Here is a 20,548-nt window from a genome sequence, read left to right as displayed (position 1 = left end):
TGGGGTGATCGTGCCTCGGTAACGTCTGGAGAAGGCGAGTGTAAACCGGGTTGGTCCTCAGCCACGACTACCGTTGCCACTCTCTGCCCTCCAGCGCACCCCTTTCTCGTCGTCTGCGTGCCCCCTGCACCCCCCACACCCTATCGTGCTCCTGGAAGAGCCCCGACAAAGGACGGAATGATGGCCAGCAAGCAGGTGAGCGGCTCTGTCACTGTACGCACAGAGCCAGGAACGCATGCTGAACGCGGACGCTCGTGCGCGGCGCCAGCTGGGCAAGCTGCGACAGGTACGTGCCCGACCTCCTCTGCGCGCTCGACCGAAGGCGAACCCGTCTGCAGCTCGTGGGAGAGGTCATCGCGACACGGGACAAGACCATCCAGTCGGACGAGTTCCGCGAGCTCGAGCATGATATCGAGCTCCGGAGGCAGGGCCTTTCGAAGTGAGTAGTGCCTGTTCTTCTCTTCTCTTCGTATTGCTCTTCTGTGTCCTCGGCGCTGGCGCTGCGAGTGCGTGTCGCGCGACGTCATACGCAGGCAGCTCCTGTCGGGAGTGCGATGCTGCATTGACGGTGCGCAGCCTGCCAGGTTGCCTTGGAGCACGGGCGTCTTGGAGGACTGCCATGTCATCGAATAATGTTGTTGGTAGGGCTAAGCATTGCAAGGCTGAGTATGATGATGATGCTCGTTCTTTGACGTCCCGAAGTCAAAATGCGAGCTTCGTTTGATATAACTCGGACCGAGACGGCCGACCTGACGCCCTTTACGCTGACATGCTTCGGACCGCTCCTTGCGATGTCTGGTTGTGATACGAGATGGTCAGACGGAATAATCATATGGGGAAACCTGTGTTTCGGATGATATCAGTACTGCGGTATAATGACCTGCTCGCAGTCGCGCGGATCCATTCGTGCCAGCTCGCCACAACATATCTAATGCGTTATCGCGGGACTGTCTTCTGGCATTAAGTGCTTCAGGTAACTCTGATTTGAGACTTGGAATATGCACCGACACAGCACGGCGTACACCCATATTTCTGCATAGCGAACTGCGAAGCATCACTCTACTACGTCATCGCTGTTTCACACGCTAACCTGCTTCTTCTCTCAGACTTGACCTCGCGTCCGAGGACTACCGCCACTACCTCCAGAAGAAGAAGTTCTCCGAGGCGATCGAGAATGCGGACAAGCTTCTTGCCATGGACGCGCTCGGCGTCGTCATGATCAAGCACGGCGAGGAGTTCGGCGAGGACTCCGCATACGGGCAGTCGCTCGTGAGCTTCGGCCGCGCACACTGCAATATCGCGTCGCTCCAGGAGAGCTACGCGATCACGTTCGAGGAGTCGTACCTCGCGAACGTGCGGCAGAGCGAGGACGAGATCAAGGAGTACCAGGCGCAGCGTAAGAAGCTCGAGAGTCGACGGTAGGTGTCTGATATGTTTGAAAGGTGGGGGTTTGCTCATGTGCATGTAGACTGAGCTACGACGCGACGGTGGCGAAGCTGGAAAAACAGAGACACGCTAAGAAGGTGCCAGAGAAAGACCGCGAGGAGGCGGAGGAAGAGTTTGAGAATGCCAAGGCTCGCTAGTGAGTGCTGCCTATATCTGCTCAATTCGCACCAGGCTTATCGCCTAACAGCGAGGAGACACTTGAAGACGTGCGGGCGCGTATGTGGGCGATACAGGAGAACGAGGTCGTGCAGCTGCGTGAACTCACGAGCTTCCTCGACCTGGAACTCTCGTATGTGCGGTCGTATATGGAGGAGCTGCAGAAGGTTCGAGATGAATGGATCGACGAGTACGTGTAGCTCGGGGTGCGGAGATCTGATCGCAAACTAATGCTCGTCTTATAGGGAGACACTACGGAAGCTCGGTGCACCCAAAGCCCGCCCGCCACCGCGCCCCGCCCCCGCCTCTCGCGCCGCGTCTCGTGCGGGCTCAATACGGTCCACGAAGTCCTTGAAGAAGACCGGCAATCGGGATTCTGCCGACTCTAGCGATGACGATGCCGCATCGAGCAAGAAGGCGCACTCACGTCGCAAGTCGGAACCCAACGGCAAGCCGCCCTCGCGCCCCGTATCGCGTGCGTCACGGAAGCGCTCGGACAGCGTGGTGACAGCCGCCAGCGAGAAAGGGAAAGACAAAGATAAGGAGAAGGAAAAAGAGAAGGAAGAGAAGGAGAAGCCTGCGAAGAGCTCGAACCGGCTCAGCGTCGCGGGCTGGGCGTCCAGCGCTATGAGCTCCGTGACAGGTCGCGGCAAGAAGGACAAAGATAAGGACAAGTTCGCGGCGCTGCGCGACGAGGACGACACCGAGCTGAGCGACACGGACGAGTTCGGGCTCCCGAAAGGGGCCGCGAAGGCTGCCAAGCGGCGATCGTCTGTGCCCGGTCTTCCGGCAAGCGCGTCGCCCAAGCTGCCGAGCCGCATGCTCAAGTCGCCCTCGTCCAAGGAGAAGGACAACAAGGAGAACGCGGAGCGCGCACAGGGCCGCAAGCGCGTCGTCGCGATACACGATTTCGCCGCCGCGTCGACGGACGAGCTCAGCTTCAAGGTCGGTGAGCAGATCGAGGTGCTCAGCGAGGTCATCGACGGCTGGTGGATGGGCGAGCTCGGCGGCAAGCGCGGGCTCTTCCCGACGACGTACACCGAGGTCATCAACTCCTCGTCCTCGTCCCTGCCCCAGAAACCGCCCGTGCCGCAGCGCCCGCCCTCGTCGCTCTCGCGCAGCCTCGGCCTCGCGCTCGCCGCCGCGGGCGCCGGCAGCCGCAACGGCTCCTCGTTCTCCTCGCTCGAGGACGAGGCGCCCGCACGCCCGCTGTACGCGGAGAGCATCCAGAGCAGCCACCTGAGCGACACGGACGACGAGTCGGGCAGCCTCATGCGCGTGCAGCGCATCGACGACGGCTTCTCCGCGCGCTACACGTCCGCCACCCCAGCTGCGCCGCCCGTCCCCATCCCCATGCGCGCGTCGACGTCGCTGCCCGGGTCCACCTCGGGCACCGCGTCGCCCGCGAAGAAGGCGCCGCCGCCGCCGCCGCCAAGGCGCTCGACGCTCACGGCGAGCCCCGCGGTGACGCCCCCAGCGCTACCGAGCCGGCCGGCGACGCTGCGCTCGAAGTCGTCGCACTCGGGCTCGTCGCTGTCGATCCTCGCGACGGCGGCGGTCGGGGACGAGGAGCTGACGTACTCGCCGTTTGACAGCCCGAGGGACGAGACGATGAAGGTCGGGTGTAGTGAGTTCAAGCAGAACCCGTTCAAGCCGAAGGGGTTCTGCAGCAACTGCTTCCAGACGCACTCGCACCCGTAGGCCTAGGCTCGTGCGCGGGGTATGGGATGGATAGGCGTGTGGGGGAGGAAGGGGTGGATGGGGAGAGCAGGCACGCTCATATATGGACAGATCTAGTTTGGGGTGGTCATTTTGTACTGATACATCTACACGTCGACGCTCGGTTTGCTTTGCTTTGATTTTACTGGTATCCATTGCTAATACGTAACTCTGCCGCTACCCGTGGCAGTCGGCCGCGCTGCTCATGATATCCACGTCCAAGCGCCTCACACATGCACGTTTGCGGCTTGCGCAGAGCACACAACGACATACATGCACAACTGCATACTTACGCGCACATTTTCTAGGTCAGCGTTGTTCTATCGAATAACCCCGGTACACCAATGTTCGCGCGGCAAGAATAGGGCCTCCCTCCAAGGCGATCAAGAAAGCGGTCATAGTATACGTCCAAGAGACCGCGGTGACAGCAGGTGCGCTCTACTACGCTCGTCCGTCCTGCCGTTTACTGAACCTCCTAAAGATCTTCCGGACAGACCGAAGGAAAGCCGGCGGGCCCGGCGTAGACGCTGAACCGTGCCCATAACGCAAGCAGACATGAGCATGCTGACAGTCGCGAAATAATGCCAGTGGGACGAACCTCTTTGACATGCTGCAGCGCTCACGAGAACCTCCAGTTGAGCGGACACGGCGGCCATCTGCGCGGCCATGATGGACATTTGCGCGCGCATCGCATCGTTTTCGCTTCTGAGGGCTTCGATAGCTTTCTTTTGATGGTGCGACTCGTCGATGTGAGGGGCCGCGTCTTCATGGAGGAGAGATGCGTTGGAGCCAGTCGGCGCCGCGATGCCCGTGGATGACTCGGATAGAGGAACAGTTGTTGGATCTCGAGACTCGGAGTTCTACAAAGACCGCAGATGCATCGATGAGCCCTCAGCGCTGCACCGGAGTAAAGCGTGAAACCAGCGTTAACTCACTGGGTGACAGGAGGGCTCGCCCGACGGAATCTCGGGAGGAGTCTGTTCAGCGGCCGTACCCGGCGGCGTACTGCCATTATCAACATCTTCACCCAGTACGACTTGCCACCAGGAAAGGCCGTGTCGGGTTGGGCCGGTCGCAGGAACGGATGCAGGGTCCCAAGCGGCCTATGGCGAAGGTAGGTGAGAACTACCCTTGATCATCTTAGCCAGCACTTACTATTGGCGGGGAGACATCGGGTGGTTGGTCAGGCGGACCTGCTTCATCCTCGTAGTGGATGCCAAGCACGGACGACTCGAAGCCACGATGTCCGATGTCCTCCTGATTGATATTATTTTGCTGTCGCGTATCTTGCAATTGAGGTATGGGAGAGCAGTCCAACGAATTAGCAGAGGAGCTTGCGCAATTGATCGGCTCTGTCAGAGTTGACAGTACACTGGAAACGAGTGCAGGGTACCATGACGAGCACTATACAATGATAGTGAGAGCTAGTTCGGAATGCACGACTCAACATTTACTTACTGGCGACGCAGAGACGTCAAGATGCGTCTCGGAGGGGGAGTTCTCAACGCCGGCTCCTGCGGCACTATACCTTTCCCGATCATTTAAGACTACCCGCCGCCAGGACTCAGAGCGATCGCGGCTGGGGGTACCCAAAGCGGAACTCAGTGTTAGGGCTGTCGATGTCTAAAATGTCGGAGAGGGGACAAAAGTTGAATTCGAGTATCTAACTGCATGATGAGCACTCACCGGCGACGGAGGGATCTCATCATGCATGAGAAACTCCGAGTCGTTTGTGTGCTGCGAAGCAGTGTGCGGGAGGCTGGAGTGCGTGGACGAAGGGGTACTAGGCCCACTTTCGTGGTGTTCTGAATCTGTACTATGAAACTGAGGAATACTGGAAGTTAGCGTCGAGTCTTCGAAGAGTTCAACAAGTATAACTGAAGTCGCAGTCAAGCGCACCTCGTAGGTCGTTCTTGCCATGTCCACCGCACCGCTCAGCGTGATGTTGTTCGACTGTTTGACTTCGGGCACGTATGTATGATCGATACGGGGCACTTGACCGAGTATCTGGTCGATACGGGGCAGACGTGTGTTGACAGCAGTCCCGAGGGGTGTATCGTACTCCAGCGCCGGCAGGTCGAGAAACCCAGTCTCTATGTCTTCAACATAACGCTCCCATTCTTCGATTCCATGGAGGCCCGGCTCGGTCCCAGCTTCGGATTCACTGTCGCGTAGGACTTCCGTAGTTAGAGGCGTTCGGGGTTCATACGGCTCCGAGATTTCCACTCTAAGGGCCAAAGAGTTCGTACTTGTGTCTTCTGCCTGCTTAGATATACCGAGCCGCAGGTATCGGGAAACGGTGGCGTCTGTTCCCGCACAGACGGTATCGACAATGTACGACGCTTCTACTGTACCTGCCCGACCAATCCGGCGGGGGGTTTGGGGTGTGACCGCGGGTCCCGAAGCGGCGCGACCGCAAAAAGCGGCGCGCCCGGCCGCGACTGTGACTGTCCGTACCACAAAGCGGCGCGGTTGCCCCACAGGGCCGCCGGCGGAGCGATTTTGGGGTGTGACCGGCCGCAAATATACGGCCTGGAGCGGCGGAACCCGCTGTGACCCGGGACAACTGCCAAAATGCGGGGCGGCGGGGGTCCTTGTGACCTGTGACCCGCCGGATCGGTCGGGCAGGTACAGTACTAGGACCCCCGGCGAAGTGTGAGTCCTGGAAACTTGAGTAGTCCGAGAGGGCCGTCTATGCGCCGATAGGGTCAGACTGTTGGACCATGACAACCTATGAGCCTCCGTTTTTTGGATGTCGCCCTGTACCAGTGCGAATATCCCTTGTTAAAGTCATCAATACGCGTGACTCAGAACCCACCTGGCAGAAGAGGTAGTAGCTGCTGAAAGAGAGAAGTTGCAGCTCTTGCGGCCAGTACTGCCAGAGCGCGACCCCCAACTTGATGAGCTCACGCGGAGTCTCCGATTTTGGGTTAGGGAGTGTCAACAAGGCGAACTCGAGTTCGACGAAGGAGGGAGAGAGCGTCACAAATAGGGCGCCGTGAGAAATTCTGACCGATTATTAACTCACAGTTACAAACTGGAGGCCTGGCGGAGGCTTTCTAACAAGGATTTGAAACAGTTACTAACAGGTGGGTTATAAACTGGTTATAAATCATTTCTAACAGTATAGAACAGGTTTATAACAGTACAAAATCTCGCCGGGCCTAACGGTCCTGGCGAACACTCTCCACAACCATCGTTGCGAACCTGCGAGTCGAATCCAGAGGGCCGAACGCGTCTGAGTCGTGTTGTGAGTGTACTTATCGCAGGCTGGAGCTCCCGCAGGCAGATCTGCACACGTCCGGTCGATATCGCAGCCGGCCTCGGGCGCGCCGGGCGCTCTGTTTGAGGGGCCTCCATGGCAGGAATATGAGGTTGTGGCCGCTGCGTTGGTCGGTATGCGCTCTCCGGGTTTACTAACTGGTTAAAGTGACCAGTTCTAGTGTCTAGGAGCGTTTCCCGAGCAGTCCTTCGCATGCTCCGCCCTCACGATTATTCACGATTATTCACCGCCTATTCTGGGCCCATGCCTACATCACAGTTACTAACCGGTTTATAACAGGTGTGAACAATTGTTAGTTATAAAATACCCCATTACTCACGGCGCCCTAGTCACAAAGCGCACTTCTGAGATGGCGAATCCAGCGAGCAATAAGTCGTCCCTGCACCGAGAATGGATCATAATCGAAATCGGAGTGTAGTGCAACCAACGTGCTGCTGAAGGGCTAGGGGAAATCCCGATGTTGCGTAGATGCGCCCAAAACTGGTGTGGCAAGCGCGGTACCTCGGACAGGGTGCTGTAGGACTCGGCCACTGGCAAAGAATGATCGGGGCGAGGGAGCAGTAGTTTGATGGGTTGTGGCAGGACGTATTTGAGAAGCTCCAATATCAAGTGACTGGGTAGGCAGAGCGTGTGTGGGAGTACGTGGTCCGGTGTGTCGTCCTGACCAGACGTGGAGAGATCCAGAGTATTCAGGAAAGTAGCCAGTCGTTTTTCCTCAGATTCTTTCCACGAGAAAAGCGGGAGGACGATCAGAGACCCCTGGAAGTCTTTCGCTTGGCATCTCAGAAAAGCAAGAGCACGGACTGGTTTCGTTTGCGTGGGGCGAGGAGGATATACCCGTAACTCGCAAGGTGCATCGTTGTAAAGCGATGTGAGAGACTGCAGGAGTGTCGAATCTGGTAGATCCGTCAATTGGACACAAAGAAGTTGAACGCGAATACCTTCTGGGGTGAAGATACAGTGAAGTGGTGGCGTTTGGAACATCTTCTCCCCAAGACACGAAATGAAAGATGAAGGAGACAGCGATACAATGTCTCTGCACCCCTCGAAATCTGCACTAGATTGGGCGAGGAGACTGGGCCCTGTCGTCAAGCGTCCTTCATACGGGTTCTGGGCTGTGCAGTTGGCGTATCCCCATGCGAAGATGCTCTGGTCCGCGATGGTCCTGATGATCTCCTCCTGGAGACGCAGAAACGCGTTTGTTCCCTCGCCGTAGATAGGGGTGATATGGACTCCGAAGATTCCCATGAGACAGTACGCCTGATCCTCGACACGAGTAGTCTTGCGCTTCGCGGCCCATGACATCCTACACGCGACGCTGACAGACCGTATATCCACCTGGCCTGTGAGGATAGAAACATCGATTCCCGTGATCTGGTCGAGAGTTTCGGCGAGACCGATCTTGGTACCGAAAACTTCCCATCGACGCGTCATGAACACGACGTCATCCGGTGCAATCAGCTCTTGCAGCGTCCATCCTCGCCTGTGCCATTGGCTTGCCCCGAATGGGCCGAATCGCAAATCCTTCGCGGAGCCCGGAGCGTGGTGGACGTCCTCGAGGTAGACATAACACAGATCGGCCAACGAGTACCCACTCCCACATCGACTTGATCGCCTCGGAAAGCTCTGCACTGCTGGACTTGTCGATGCAGCACGAGTCCACCCAGAGGAGTTTGTAGCCTGCCTCGCGGGCGACCTTGCATATGCCCTTGATCTTGTCTGAGAGCTTCGAGTCGCGGTGCCAGAGAAGGGGAGATACCGAGAGCGCTCCGCCACAGGACTGGCAGGGGCAGGGAGCGCACGAGGCGACTCCATCTCGCCGAAGCGGGGAAAGCCTGCTTTGACGTTGGAGCTCTATGACAACGTCATACGTTTGCTCGCCGCCGTTGGCCTCGGATCTCCAGGTATGGGATAGGATTGCGTAACGCGCAGTAGCAGGGTCGTTCTTCAGGACGAACTCGCCTGTGTGCGTGTCCAAGAAACGTGGCATCTGTCTTGCAGTACGGTCAATTCGAAGAGTGATACAACAGGGATCGAAAACTTACTCTCTAATCCTTCATGCGCGTGGAGAGATTGACGAATAGAGGAAGTCAGAGGGTCCAAGGGGAGCAGCAAGGATAGGAGGGAGAGGGAAGGAGGGCATGGAATTAAAAGAGGGCCCCAACTGGGGCGTATATCAGACCACCACGTTGCATACCTCGGTAGTGATGTATGTGGAAATCAGAAGTCTTCACGCCAGGCCCGGGGCTGTTCAGCGGTCCTCGTACCTCGAATACGACAGATTAAGCCCGCTGTCATCGGGATCAATGTAAGACCGACCCATATAAAGTTTAAACGCAATCAGGCATGCACTGTAATTGCTCAGCTCTCAGCGCTGAACAGCGTTGTTGTTGCTTGCACCACACACCGCGCTATGGCAAAACGTCCACTCCTTGGCCTGCTATGACTTTCGCTATTCAGCGAGTTGGGAAAAAAGGTAGATGCATTTCCCAGTCGCCAGAGCGGGAACGCAAAGTCGAGAAACACAGTCTGAGAGGCTCACTGGTGAGTGCTCTCTGCAAAGTTGACTCCAGCGGGGCAAGATCGAGGGCGTGGGAGTGAGTGAGTGAGAAGCGCTTGTGCGCTTGTTCATCGTCACCTTCATGAATCCTTTGGAAAATAATTGAGTATACCGAGTCACTATATTCCATTTTCACAACTTTACTTTATGTTCTGACACTAACAGTGTACTGGGCTCAGGGCGGCGATGAAGGGGATTGTTTTCGCCGCCCATTTAGCGCCTGTAATGCGACTCGGACGTTCTCACGGAGCATGTTGAAGCTAAACGACGCTCTGCGGCTCTCTCTCATATTGCATAACGTCTTATGGCCATCACCAAATTCTCACCCTATCGCGCTATTAGCAGCCGAAGATTTCGCAGCACTCACAATGCATCTTCGGCGACTGGGCCTAACAAGCGTCCTAGGACAGACCAGTCCGGGGACGAGGCGGACAGCGCCGCGGACGACGAAGACTCGACCTCTAAGACTGACGCATCGGACGCATCGGACGCATCGGACGCATCGGTAGGCCCTGCGAGAACACGGGACGAGGAGTTTTGGCTCGAGGACGGAAACATCATACTCGTGGCCGGCGACGTCGAGTTCCGCGTTGTCAAGAGCATTCTCGCCGAACACTCTCCTGTCTTCAGCTACATGTTCTCGCTACCGCAACTCCCGTCCACTCCAGACTCGCCCTCGAACCCATGCCCCGTCGTCTACCTTTCCGACTCGCCGGAGGACCTGAGGCACATTCTGCGAGTTTCAATGCCCAAAAGCAGCACCAGGTGATGAGGATGTTTGCCTAAGTCCGCTTAAGCCGAGCCTGTGACTCACACATATGTATACTCCCAGCCCGTTCGCCTACAAGCCGTCATACCACATGCTCTCCGCAACCCTCCGTCTGGGCCACAAATATCAGATGCACGATCTCGTCAAACACGGCGTACAGTACCTGCGCAAATGGTTCACTTCCGATTTCGCCACGTGGGAAGACCGCCCGCTGGACCACGACAAGCCCTTCGAGCATGTTTACGCCATTGGGGTAATCAACCTCGCCCGTCTTCTCGATGAACCGTTGCTCCTGCCCACCGCGCTTCTCACGTGCTGCACGCTCGGGGCTAGTGTCGTCAAAGGGTTCGATCGCGAGGACGGCACACACGAGAGCTTGTCCCTAGACGACCTCGGCCGCTGCATTCAGGCACGCGCGCGCCTCGTCGAGCACGCGGTGATCCTCGCCGCCACGGTCTTCTCCCCGCCCGTCTCGAATGGCTGCTCGAGCCCACAGCAGTGCCGGGAGGCGCTGCATTCGGCGCTCGCGAACCTGAAGCAGCTTCGGGCGACCAAGGAACTCTTGGAGGCGGACATATTCTCTGGCGAAGTGCCGGGGCTCGGCTGGGGTAATATGGGACAATGCGCGAACTGCCTAGAGATGGCCAGGCGGCGCGACTCAGAGGAGCGGCAAGTTTTGTGGAAGCTTCTGCCTCTAATCATGGGTGTGGACGATGTCCTCGACTCGGATTCGTGGTCTAAAGCCTCTTCCGAATGAGGGGCTTAGTGGCGGATAGCGAATGGACACCCAGAGCTATATGTACCGTATCGAAATGGGTACTCCTGATACAGATATGCATACGCTTGTATTCATAGTACTGCGAATAAGCGAATGCTTCAGCTCCAATAGTGAACGAGGGCCCGGAGCCCTGGAGGCAGGTGATAGCTTGGCTCCGTTCACTACGCAAACCTGCGATCACATCGTACTCCGGCTCAGTTCTGCTCTACTACCTCATGCCATCGTCATGTGCACGAGCTCGCACAGGCACCACCCACGCATCGTGCGCCCATTCGCGCCCGACATGGACACTATTTCGGCGCGAACACACACAGCGAAGTGACGCCGAGTCGTGCGCCCACGAGAGGCGGCGTCTTTGGGGTAGTCATACTTCGCTTCCTCCGATATTGTTCACGACCATCCTATAGGCCCGGTTGAGCATGTAGTTTGATCACCACAGATATGACTTACATGTCCCATCCCAGCCGCTACAGCTAATCGTCTGCGTTTAACTCGCCAGTGGGTGGTTCTGCGTCGACGGGCGGCTCGTCCAAGCCCAACATCTTCGGGAGCTTGATCCAAGCCGCCCGCCTCTTCCGCAAATCGCGCTTCTCCACCAGCTCCTCGCACTCCGTGCACAAGTCCGTCTCCCCAAACACATTCGTGCACGTCGCGAACGGATCGACCGTCATGAACGCCTTCACGCGGTCCTGGAGCTGCCACACCAGCTCGTCGGAGACCCGCTCGCAGTCCTTCACTCCTTCGCGGTGCTGGGCTTGAACACGCGGAGCGCGATGCGGACGGACTCCTGGATTCGCGACGAAGCACAGCCCGATGTCGTCGAGCGTGAGCTTATTATAATCCAAGTTTATTATCCGCTGGAGGGCGACGCCCTATGTCAGATAGTACATACGATGGGGAGGTGCGCAGTAGAAGGGACTCGAGGCGGGGCGGGTGCATGCAAAGGAGACGAAGGTGCGTGAAGCCAGACGAACGCGAGGGGCACTAGTAAGAGTGGGCGACGCAAGGGTGCGGGCGGAGGGTCGAAGGAGGGGGCCGTGTGATGGGCAAGGGAGGGGGGGCGACGCTACCTAGGTGGTGGGAGGGAAGGGGAATGGGGGGAGGGAGTATCGTGGGATGTGTAAGGTAGTATGTAGTTAAAGGGGATAGTAAAGTATTGTTGGGAGGGACGCTGGGGGTGCATAGATTCGTATAGGGAGGGGTGTGTATGGGGGCGGGGTCGCGCGGACGCGTGGGTCTGTTGCGAAGAGACTATGGGTGATGTGGGGGGACCGTGTACGTAGTAGTGCTATCGTAGGGCTATGAATGTCGTAGAAAGGCCGTGTCTATCCTAGAGTGTCCGTGACGGCACATGTGCACGCCTGAGAGCCGGGTGGGGGTTGATGCTGGGAGGGCGCCAAGGGCAGGCACCAAGGGCATCGCAAGGCAGCGCAGGCGCGGGGGGTCTAGCGAACGCGCGGGGGCGCGAGTGCGGGCGCGGGGCCGGCGTTGAGGATGTGCGCAAAGCGGCCGGAGGCGTGGATGAATGCCATAAGCGCGTCGTGGCAGCGCGTGGTTCCCAGCAGGTTCTTCAGCGTGAAAGACGCGGGGGGTAAGGAGCGTACGAGGGGGGCGCGCTGGCGGCGAAGGGCGGGGCACTGGATGAGGAAATGTATCACAGTTTCAGGCGCGGTGTGGCAGGCAGGGCAGAGGGCGGTATCCGATTTTCCGATGTTGTAAAGGTGGCGATTGAGGGGTGCGTGGCCAGTGCGGAGTTGGGTGAGGATACTGACGCTCTTGCGAGGCAAGGCTGCCGTCATTTCTAGGTACTTTCGGGAGGGGAGAGGGGGTCCGAGTTGGGCGGGGCGGGCGTAGCGCGGCGACGACATCCCGAGCGTGAGCTGCTCGCGCGAGCCGTCCTCGCGCGCGAAGCCTTTGCTGACCTCCGCGCGGAGCAGGCAGCAGCAGAAGAGCGCCGTCGCGAGCCCGCAGGGCGCGCGAGGTTCACGACCCCTATGCAGTGGACGGCGTCGAAGCGGGGAGGCCGGTGTTTGGGCTTGCCGTCCAGGCGGTGATGTCGTTCGTGTAGTATCGATTTAGGTAGTCGACGGCTTCGACATCTGGGACTTTTGTGCGAGGCGGACTGCTGCCGAGAGCATGTCGAGAGAAGGATGCTCCTTGGGAGATGGGCTGCTTAAATCGGTCAGAAATACTATGGGTAATGCTAGAACTGAGCAACGGCCTCGGAATCGTACCTTGGATCATCCTGGGGCATATAGAGGCGCAATATATATCTGAGGTCTTCGGGAGAGTCGGATATGTGCACTACAGGGGAAGCGTGGACGATGGGGTCCGGAGAAGGAGACTGTGCGACGGGGGGCTGTGGAAATGAGAACATGTCTCTGTGCACCGGAAAGTGGTCCAGAAGTCATCGTCTTTCTTCCTGGCCTCTCAGGCCTCGGTTGACGCTGATCCAATCGCTCGAGAGACGTCTTGGACGTCTATTTCCCGACCCGTCGGTTGATTTGAGTCGAGCTCACTCCTGGGTAACACCGTGTGCAGACATAGTCGGGCTGTACACGCGTACTAGATGTTGCGTCGAAAGCTACCAAGTCAGTAGTATAGCTACGAATGACTGTGTTGAGCATCATGATACGTGCACACAGCTAATCATATATGCTCTTTTTTACTCACTGGGCCGTATTTCTGTGAGGTCGCTTGCGCACGGTGGCGAAGTGGAAGATTCAAGAAAAGGCCGGGAGAGCGAATATTGGCCGCGCGGCTGCTTCAGCGCGTCTTGTCACACTCACGTGCACATGAGTCACCACTGATTGACAAGAATCTGGAAGAAGTCATGACATACATATGTACTAGGTCGCCATATACCCATTTCAAAGCTTTGATAATTTCCTTTACTGATCATGACGCGGTGCGCGGGTTCACGGCGACAAAAGAGTTTATAGCCGTTTGTCTGCTATGTAGCGCCTGTCAGGCACTCCCCTATAAAATCGGACTCCGACGTTCCCACGACTGAGTGAGTTGTCAATGTAGTAAAACACGTTCTGTCCGTCTCACTCCTACAACCCATAACTACCTATGGCCAGGACCAAACAAGTCGCACGCAGTGCCGAGAAACCGCCGAGCCCCCGCAGTGCATCCTCACCGACTGGGCCCAACAAGCGTCCTAGGACAGACGAATGGGACGAGGCGGACTGCGACGCAGACGACGAAGACTTGGCCGAGTCCAAACCGCACGCGCCAGTAGCACCCGCGAAAACGCGCGACGGGGAGTTCTGGTTCGACGACGGAAGCATCATCCTCGTAGCCGGCGATGTCGAGTTTCGCGTTTTCAAGAGCATCCTCGCGCAATACTCGCCGGTCTTCAGCGACATGTTCTCGCTGCCGCAGCCGTTCACTCCAAGCTCACCCGCGGAGCCGTGCCCCGTCGTGCACCTTTCCGACTCGCCGGAGGATCTGAGGTACATTCTGCGTGTTTCGATGCCCAAGAGCAGCACCAGGTGATCACCAGGATGTTTCCGGTGCCCAATCAAGCAGAGTCGATGACTGATATATACTTATCCTCCCAGCCCGTTCACGAACAAACCGTCATACCACATGCTCTCCGCGACACTCCGTCTGGGCCACAAGTATCAGATGCACAACCTGGTTAAACACGGCGTGGAATACCTACAGAAATGGTTCACTTCCGATCTCGACACATGGGAAGAAGAACCGCTGTACGACGACGCGCCCTTCGAGCGTGTCTACGCCATCGGCGTGGTCAACCTCGCCCGTCTGCTCGGCGAGCCGTCTCTTCTCCCCACCGCGCTCCTCGCGTGCTGCACGCTCGGGGCGGACATCGTCAAAGGGTTCGCGCGCGAGGACGGCACACATGAAAGCTTATCGGTGGACGACCTCGGGCGCTGCTTTGCGGCACGCATGCGCCTGGCCCGACACGGGGTGATCATCGCGGCTACTGCCTTCTCCCCGCCCGTCTCGGATGGCTGCAGAAAACCACAGACATGCAGGGAGGAACTGCAAAACATGCTCGCGAGGCTGAAGGAGCCACAGACAGCCGAGAACATGTTGGATGCGGACATATTCTCCTCCGCGGTGCGGGTGCTCACCTGGGGTGTTGGAGGACCATGTTCGAGCTGCATAGAGATGATCAGAACTCGGGACTCGGAGCAGCGGCAAGCCTTGTGGAAACTTCTCCCTAAGGTCATGGGTGTGGACGACGTCCTTGACTTGGAGCTGTGGGCTAAACCCTCTCTCGAATGAGGGGCTGGTGGAAGGGAGTGGGGGCGGTATTTAGGCCACAAGTACGTTGTCCTCAATGTTACAGATGGCTGTATTAGCGTAAACAGTAGGCCGCAAGTAGCTGTTGACATTCAGGTGTTCAGACGCAGGCGCGACCTCCATAGTCTCTGGGAGCAGCATCTACACCGCCTCTTGTTTTTCCTTGTAAGTTATGTCTGCGCTATTCAAGTTTTTTTTAAAACGTCTCGCAGTATGCTGGCGGCGGCTTCATGTCGAGCAGCCGCACAAACGGCAAGAATGCGTCTGGGTCTGCGACGTGACCGTCCCGTTCCGCCTTCAAAACACAACTTGGCGTGCGCAGGCATGCGCCCCCGGCATGCGCGTGTTTGTGACCGCTGTCGGCGCAGGGCGATGCACGACGGCATACTCGCGAAGCACCGCTCGGTCCAAGATATCACGTCTCTTCAATGCCTGTCGCCTCCAATCCCGGAAGGTGGTGAAATAGCGCAATAGGGAAGAGAGCTTCAGGGTATGACATGAGCCCCCCGCGATTATGGAGGTCATGGTGTTGACAAATGGGCCGCGAGCAGTCATTGAGGTGTACGGGTGTGGTTGTGTTGGCTAGTCATTAATTATGGGCAATAGCGCACGGTCGATTGGCTTATGGTACAGATCAACCGAACTGGGCGAGTGATTTTTCAGTGACTTCATAAGTACTAGTACCCTCCCATGCGTTGAGAAATGAACTCGCCGCGGCCCGTGCGACTCTGCGCTGTTTCCCTAAGCGATGTCTATCTATCATCGCAACATCAGGCCACGAGGGGGCAAGTGTTTGCACAAAACAAGTCGCATGTTAGAAAACCTGTTGCGGTACAAAGCTTCAACATACAGCAAGAGTACATTGTTCAGTCCGAGTCCAATCCAGCCCAAAAATCATTACCAGGGTCAAGCACCTTCGGGATCAGCGGCGTCCCAGGCCACTCTGGATATTCCAAGGGGAGCTCGAAGAATTTAGGTAGATGGTACCAAGAGTCCGCCCGCGAGTCCACATCGCGCTTCATGACCATCTCCTTGCAACTCGTACAGACCAACCATGGCCCGAATGCGTGCACGAACGAGCGATACACGTCCGGATGCGCGATCTGACTGAGGGCCGCCCGTGCGTTGTGGAGCATCGTCTGCAGTCCCCCCTGACACGTCGAATGTGTCGTGCAGCCATTCGAGGTGGACGGATGGAAGATGTGGAAGAGGATGAGGATCATCTGCTTCGTGAGATGCGTGCGCGCTGCGAAGCACCGGCCGATGTCATCCAGCGGGAGCGTCTCGCGCGTGCCATCCTCCCGGACAAATCCTGTCGTGATGTCCCTGCCGAGCGAGCAGCACATGAGGAGTGCGGTGGGGAGCAAGAGCGGCTCGTCGACAAGGCGGGCGAGGTTGACAACGCCGATCGCGTGGACCTTCTGGAACGGCGCGCCCGGGGCGTAGAGCCGGCCCGTAGCCCACTCGTCGAAGATGGACGTGTAGTATCGCTTCAGGTACGCCACTGCGTCGCTGACGAGATCGTTCATTTGGTACTTGTGGCCGAGACGGATGACCGCAGAGACCATGTGGAATGAAGGGTTGCTCAGCTTGAACGAGCTAAGGGTGGCTGTGTGAGCAATATGGCTGGATGTTATAGCCAGGAGCACTGTCACCTGTCTGTACCGCTGTTGGGCATGCAGACTCGCAGGATGTGCCGCAAATCCTCCGGGGAATCGGGGAGATGGACAATGGGGCAAGGGTCCGTGGCAGTGTCAAAGGGAGGTGGCATCGATGTGGGTTGGGGGAACGAGAACATGTCGTCGAAGACTGGGGAGTTCTTGGTGAGAATGCCTTTATAAATACGGAACCCGACGTCGTGCGCCACGAGTACGACGTTCCCGTCATCGAACCAGAAGTCGGCATCGCGCGTCGCTGCAGCACCGACAAGTCCGGGTTGCGATACTCCTTGTCCCGCCATCGGGTGTGGTGTTCTGCGAGCTTTTGGGCGGACTAGTAGATGTAATCCTAGCGCGCTAGTGCTCTGCAGGATCTTGGATGCTAGCAGTACACGAAGACACGCCGAGTCGGAGTACTCGTCCTCGATCAAGTTTGGATCAAGCTGCGCGCTGCGAAAGTGTTTGCCACGTGGGAGCCGGTACGTCTAGCGCCCTTGGGTTGGCTGAACTTGGCGCTCACACTCACTCCTACTCACTCTCCTGCCACAGTGCAAACGATGTCCTTGAAGCCCTTCGCTGGGTTCTTATATCTTGAACGGCCATGACGACTTCTTCGCAGAATGGCATGTGAGACCTGTCAAAGCAGACTGCAATAACTCTGGAGACTCCACCACAAATGCGATGGGAACCCAATCAAGAAGAGTATCGCAATCGACGTGTTGAGATATGTCTTCAGATCGTACGTTTACTCATCGCAATGTATGATTCCGGGTTTTTTTTTCGGATCTAGGTTATCGTTCTACTTGATTCCGGTTTCAAGCGGCGTCAATGAATCCCGCATCCAGTTGATCCAGCATGCTAACTGCGCTGTCGCATCGCGGGACGATCCTGCATACAAATGGCTCCGGCTCACTGACGTCGAGAGGACAAAGGTTAGTTTGCAATTGGTCAAGCGTATTGACGTAAAACTGACCTCGAGAAAGCCGACGTGAACTTTGCAGGAGGCGTGTACTCCTTCCCTCTTTTGTCGACGGGCGTCAAGATGTCAAACAGCGCGATAATGCTCGCGATCGCGAGCCATATACTGGCGTCTGCAAGAGCTTGTCCTGGACAAGACCTATATCGCGCAGCATTTGCGCGCGAAGGCAGACGAGGTCGATGAGTATGATAACGAACATCTCATACCAAATTATAGCAGTTTATGGCGTCGCGGACACTCACCTGCGTCCGAATCCGAACACAAAGCTACTGGGGAGCACGTAGTTTCCCTCCTTTGCATCTAAGCCGAGATGGCGCTCCGGGCGGAACTCTTCCGGCTCTGGAAAGTATCTTGTGTCGCGTGACATCGCCCTGCGGCGAATAGCGCACGCAGTACTGTGAGTCGACGGACGGATGTTCTCAAAATGGGAGCATGACTGACCATATGTTCGGGATTATCATGCAGCCTGCGGGGATATCGTACTCTTGATAGTGGTCATCCTTCATGACACGATGAGGGACGGCTGCGCGACAATTTGTTAGGATTCAGACAAACGTTCCGCAAAGAATGACTGACCCATAGGCAAGGGAGGATTCCAGCTGCACAAGAAGTTTCGTCATTCGTGACGTGGTCTGTAATACTAGATGTGGCAACCCACCGGTAAACCTCTTCTAGGAGTGCATTTATGTATGGCAGCGACTCGCGATCATTGAAGTCGGGAAGACGTTCGTTCCCCACGACTCGGTCGACCTCCTCTTGGGCCTTCTTGAGAACGTCTGTGTTGCGCGTCATGGCAAGCATAAACGTGAACAGCACCCCGCGGCTCTGATACGGTGGGGTATCCATATGTAAGTATGATAGCGATATTATGTTCCAGCAATACTCACCGTTTCCACTCCCGCTGTAACATATGACAGTGCCCGCGTTAGCACGCTGGCATATGATTTCCTTTGTGCGTACTCACCCCCGTACACATCGACGGCGAGGCCCTTGATCTCGTCGGCCTCAGCTGGCGTCGGCTTGCCGCCGTATTCGGCCAAAACCGAGCGAAATATGCACGGAGCTCCATCTCCGGCCGCCTGTGTTCCAATTTGAACAAGTTCACTCGTACTTTGTTCAGGAAACTATACGCACGATGGCCGAAGTCACGGCATTGTAGCCCGCATCCAGGTATTCTTCAACATGTCTGCGCACGACAGCGGCATTCCGCTTGAAGCTGAAGCCGGGGAGCCAACTCGGTATGTGTTTCACTGCAAGCGAAGTATGTCACCGGGTTCTCGGTGGTGGTAGGGATAGTATGTGCTCACGTATCGGGATGAAGTCGACGGGAACGGACCCGGGTCTGCCTGCGTGGTTTGCCCCACTCATCGCCCGCTCGGCCAGATACACGAGCTCGTCGTCGACAGTCTCCACAGACCGGCCGAATGTGATCTCCAACAGTACTCCTGCTAGGTAGCTGTTGCGATCGCGTCCTTCTTAGCCACTGGTAATGAGTGACCAGTTCGAGCCGAGCACTCACAGATGTACATGCTCCTTGAAGTCCTCCGGCCGCCGAGCGAATTTCAGCAAAAGCCTGCGCACTTCCCTGCGCTGGATGTCGTGGTACCCGCGGAGCGTTGGCTTATAACCCGCGGCGTCGAACATCCACTTTCGGCGCTTGCGGAACCTTTCCCCGTACGGAATTCCAGGCAGGGTGCGCACGCCAAGTCTATATGGAAGGCATAAGTAGTGTTTCTCTGTCCCTGAGATGCAATGTCCAATCGGGGACTTACAGCTCCATCAACAGGACTAGTCGCGGTCGGTCGGAGTATATCGCACTCCGTTTGTCCAGAAGGTCCCTAGCGGTCTCGAAGGTGTTCAACACGATGGCTGATGTGCGAAAGATCTTGAAGTATACGACATCCCCTTTCATAAAATGTCAACACTTTCAATCTGTCGAGCTCGAGAGGTTAGGGTGCGTACCAAATGTCTTTCCCCATTCGTGTAACGCTCTTTCAGCGAATGTTGTAGGAAGCTGCAGAGCGTTTCCAAGTACTGGAAGGCCTCTGGGACCTGGCGGTAGCTTACGCGACTTGCGCGCCCATGCGGACGCAGGTGCAAACGCGTGCAAGAGCAAGAGCAAACAGCCGACGGCGCCTGTCAGAGCGCAAAATCCCAGAGCGTCTAGCGCAGATGTTGTAGCGAAAGCCATAGACCAAGAGGAGGCCGTCGCAATGCGCTATTCCATGGAGCGCAGTGGAATCTCAGGCATATATAGGCATTTGAAACAATACCTTGGTGTGTGCTGCTAGCCCTCGGCGATACATCCATCAAGCTGTCAGGCCGAGGCCCCGAGCTCCGCCGCTCTGTAGGCAATGGTGTACTGGCATCTGTTCAAACCACTGACGGGGACGCCGCAAACGAACCTTACCTGCATAAGATCAGACGCCGCTCAGCGTATATAGTTTACCATCACCTTGCAAGAGGATGCGGCGCCCGGAGAACATGAGCAAGCGCGGAGGCCTCGGCTGTAGTAGTCTAGGCTGATACCGTAAATGGTTGCGTTGAAGGCATCGTCAGTTTTACCTGATTTAAGAATGCAATGAATATGTCACCTTCACGAGTTCCAATCACCGCGGGCTGTCGTATTCGCAGGCTCTCCTACCGGTGTATCCTCACTCCGGCTCCCCACTGTGACCCCGAGCATGATCAGCAGACGCCTCCACTCTGCGCAGAGTTCTTCTCTATTGCGTTTTCCCATGGCAGCCCTGATATAGCAAAAAAAAATGGCGTAAGGGAGGCTCATGTGCGGTTGAAACAGATCCGACCCCTGAGCTCCGATGGGGAACCAGAAAACGCTGTGACAGCTGGCGCTCGTAGGAACGGTGCGTGCCCGCCATGCTGTGGACAACGTGAACATCTTTCTATAGCTCCGCGGCACTA

At 57.0% G+C, this 20,548-nt stretch overlaps 5 protein-coding genes across 5 annotated transcripts; 2 read left to right on the top strand and 3 right to left on the bottom strand.

Annotated features, from left to right (window-relative positions):
• The first annotated feature begins 60 nt into the window (after positions 1 to 60).
• On the top strand, positions 61 to 3,477 carry TRAVEDRAFT_170898 (BAR-domain-containing protein). Its single transcript, XM_008042543.1, has 7 exons — positions 61 to 195; positions 269 to 286; positions 339 to 439; positions 1,107 to 1,418; positions 1,469 to 1,582; positions 1,634 to 1,792; positions 1,848 to 3,477. The coding sequence occupies exons 1-7, from the start codon at positions 178 to 180 to the stop codon at positions 3,301 to 3,303; spliced, it is 2,178 nt and encodes a 725-aa protein (XP_008040734.1). The 5' UTR covers positions 61 to 177; the 3' UTR covers positions 3,304 to 3,477.
• Positions 3,478 to 3,762: 285 nt separating this feature from the next.
• On the bottom strand, positions 3,763 to 8,594 carry TRAVEDRAFT_73247 (uncharacterized protein; the record flags this gene model as incomplete). The annotated part of the gene is made up of 8 exons (XM_008042542.1): positions 3,763 to 3,848; positions 3,920 to 4,181; positions 4,257 to 4,424; positions 4,477 to 4,578; positions 5,008 to 5,145; positions 5,221 to 5,485; positions 7,710 to 8,128; positions 8,196 to 8,594. 8 exons carry the CDS (start codon positions 8,592 to 8,594, stop codon positions 3,763 to 3,765), a joined length of 1,839 nt encoding a protein of 612 aa, XP_008040733.1.
• An 874-nt stretch (positions 8,595 to 9,468) lies between these two features.
• On the top strand, positions 9,469 to 14,971 carry TRAVEDRAFT_170896 (uncharacterized protein; the record flags this gene model as incomplete). Its single annotated transcript, XM_008042541.1, has 2 exons — positions 9,469 to 9,929; positions 14,278 to 14,971. The coding sequence occupies 2 exons, from the start codon at positions 9,469 to 9,471 to the stop codon at positions 14,969 to 14,971; spliced, it is 1,155 nt and encodes a 384-aa protein (XP_008040732.1).
• Positions 14,972 to 15,790: 819 nt separating this feature from the next.
• On the bottom strand, positions 15,791 to 17,031 carry TRAVEDRAFT_151537 (uncharacterized protein). The gene is made up of 2 exons (XM_008042540.1): positions 16,645 to 17,031; positions 15,791 to 16,588 (listed from the first exon to the last, which is right to left on the bottom strand). Exons 1-2 carry the CDS (start codon positions 16,947 to 16,949, stop codon positions 15,856 to 15,858), a joined length of 1,038 nt encoding a protein of 345 aa, XP_008040731.1. The 5' UTR covers positions 16,950 to 17,031; the 3' UTR covers positions 15,791 to 15,855.
• Positions 17,032 to 17,462: 431 nt separating this feature from the next.
• On the bottom strand, positions 17,463 to 19,817 carry TRAVEDRAFT_21865 (cytochrome P450; the record flags this gene model as incomplete). Its single annotated transcript, XM_008041853.1, has 10 exons — positions 17,463 to 17,535; positions 17,621 to 17,764; positions 17,869 to 17,997; positions 18,068 to 18,149; positions 18,591 to 18,705; positions 18,761 to 18,876; positions 18,934 to 19,082; positions 19,146 to 19,334; positions 19,399 to 19,531; positions 19,694 to 19,817. The coding sequence occupies 10 exons, from the start codon at positions 19,815 to 19,817 to the stop codon at positions 17,463 to 17,465; spliced, it is 1,254 nt and encodes a 417-aa protein (XP_008040044.1).
• Positions 19,818 to 20,548: the final 731 nt, after the last annotated feature.

The sequence above is a fragment of the Trametes versicolor genome (genome assembly GCF_000271585.1).
Source record: "Trametes versicolor FP-101664 SS1 unplaced genomic scaffold TRAVEscaffold_8, whole genome shotgun sequence".
Classification (NCBI taxonomy): domain Eukaryota; kingdom Fungi; phylum Basidiomycota; class Agaricomycetes; order Polyporales; family Polyporaceae; genus Trametes; species Trametes versicolor.
The sequence above is the reverse complement of the archived record's forward strand: the minus strand, read 5'-3'. Positions and strand labels throughout refer to the sequence as shown.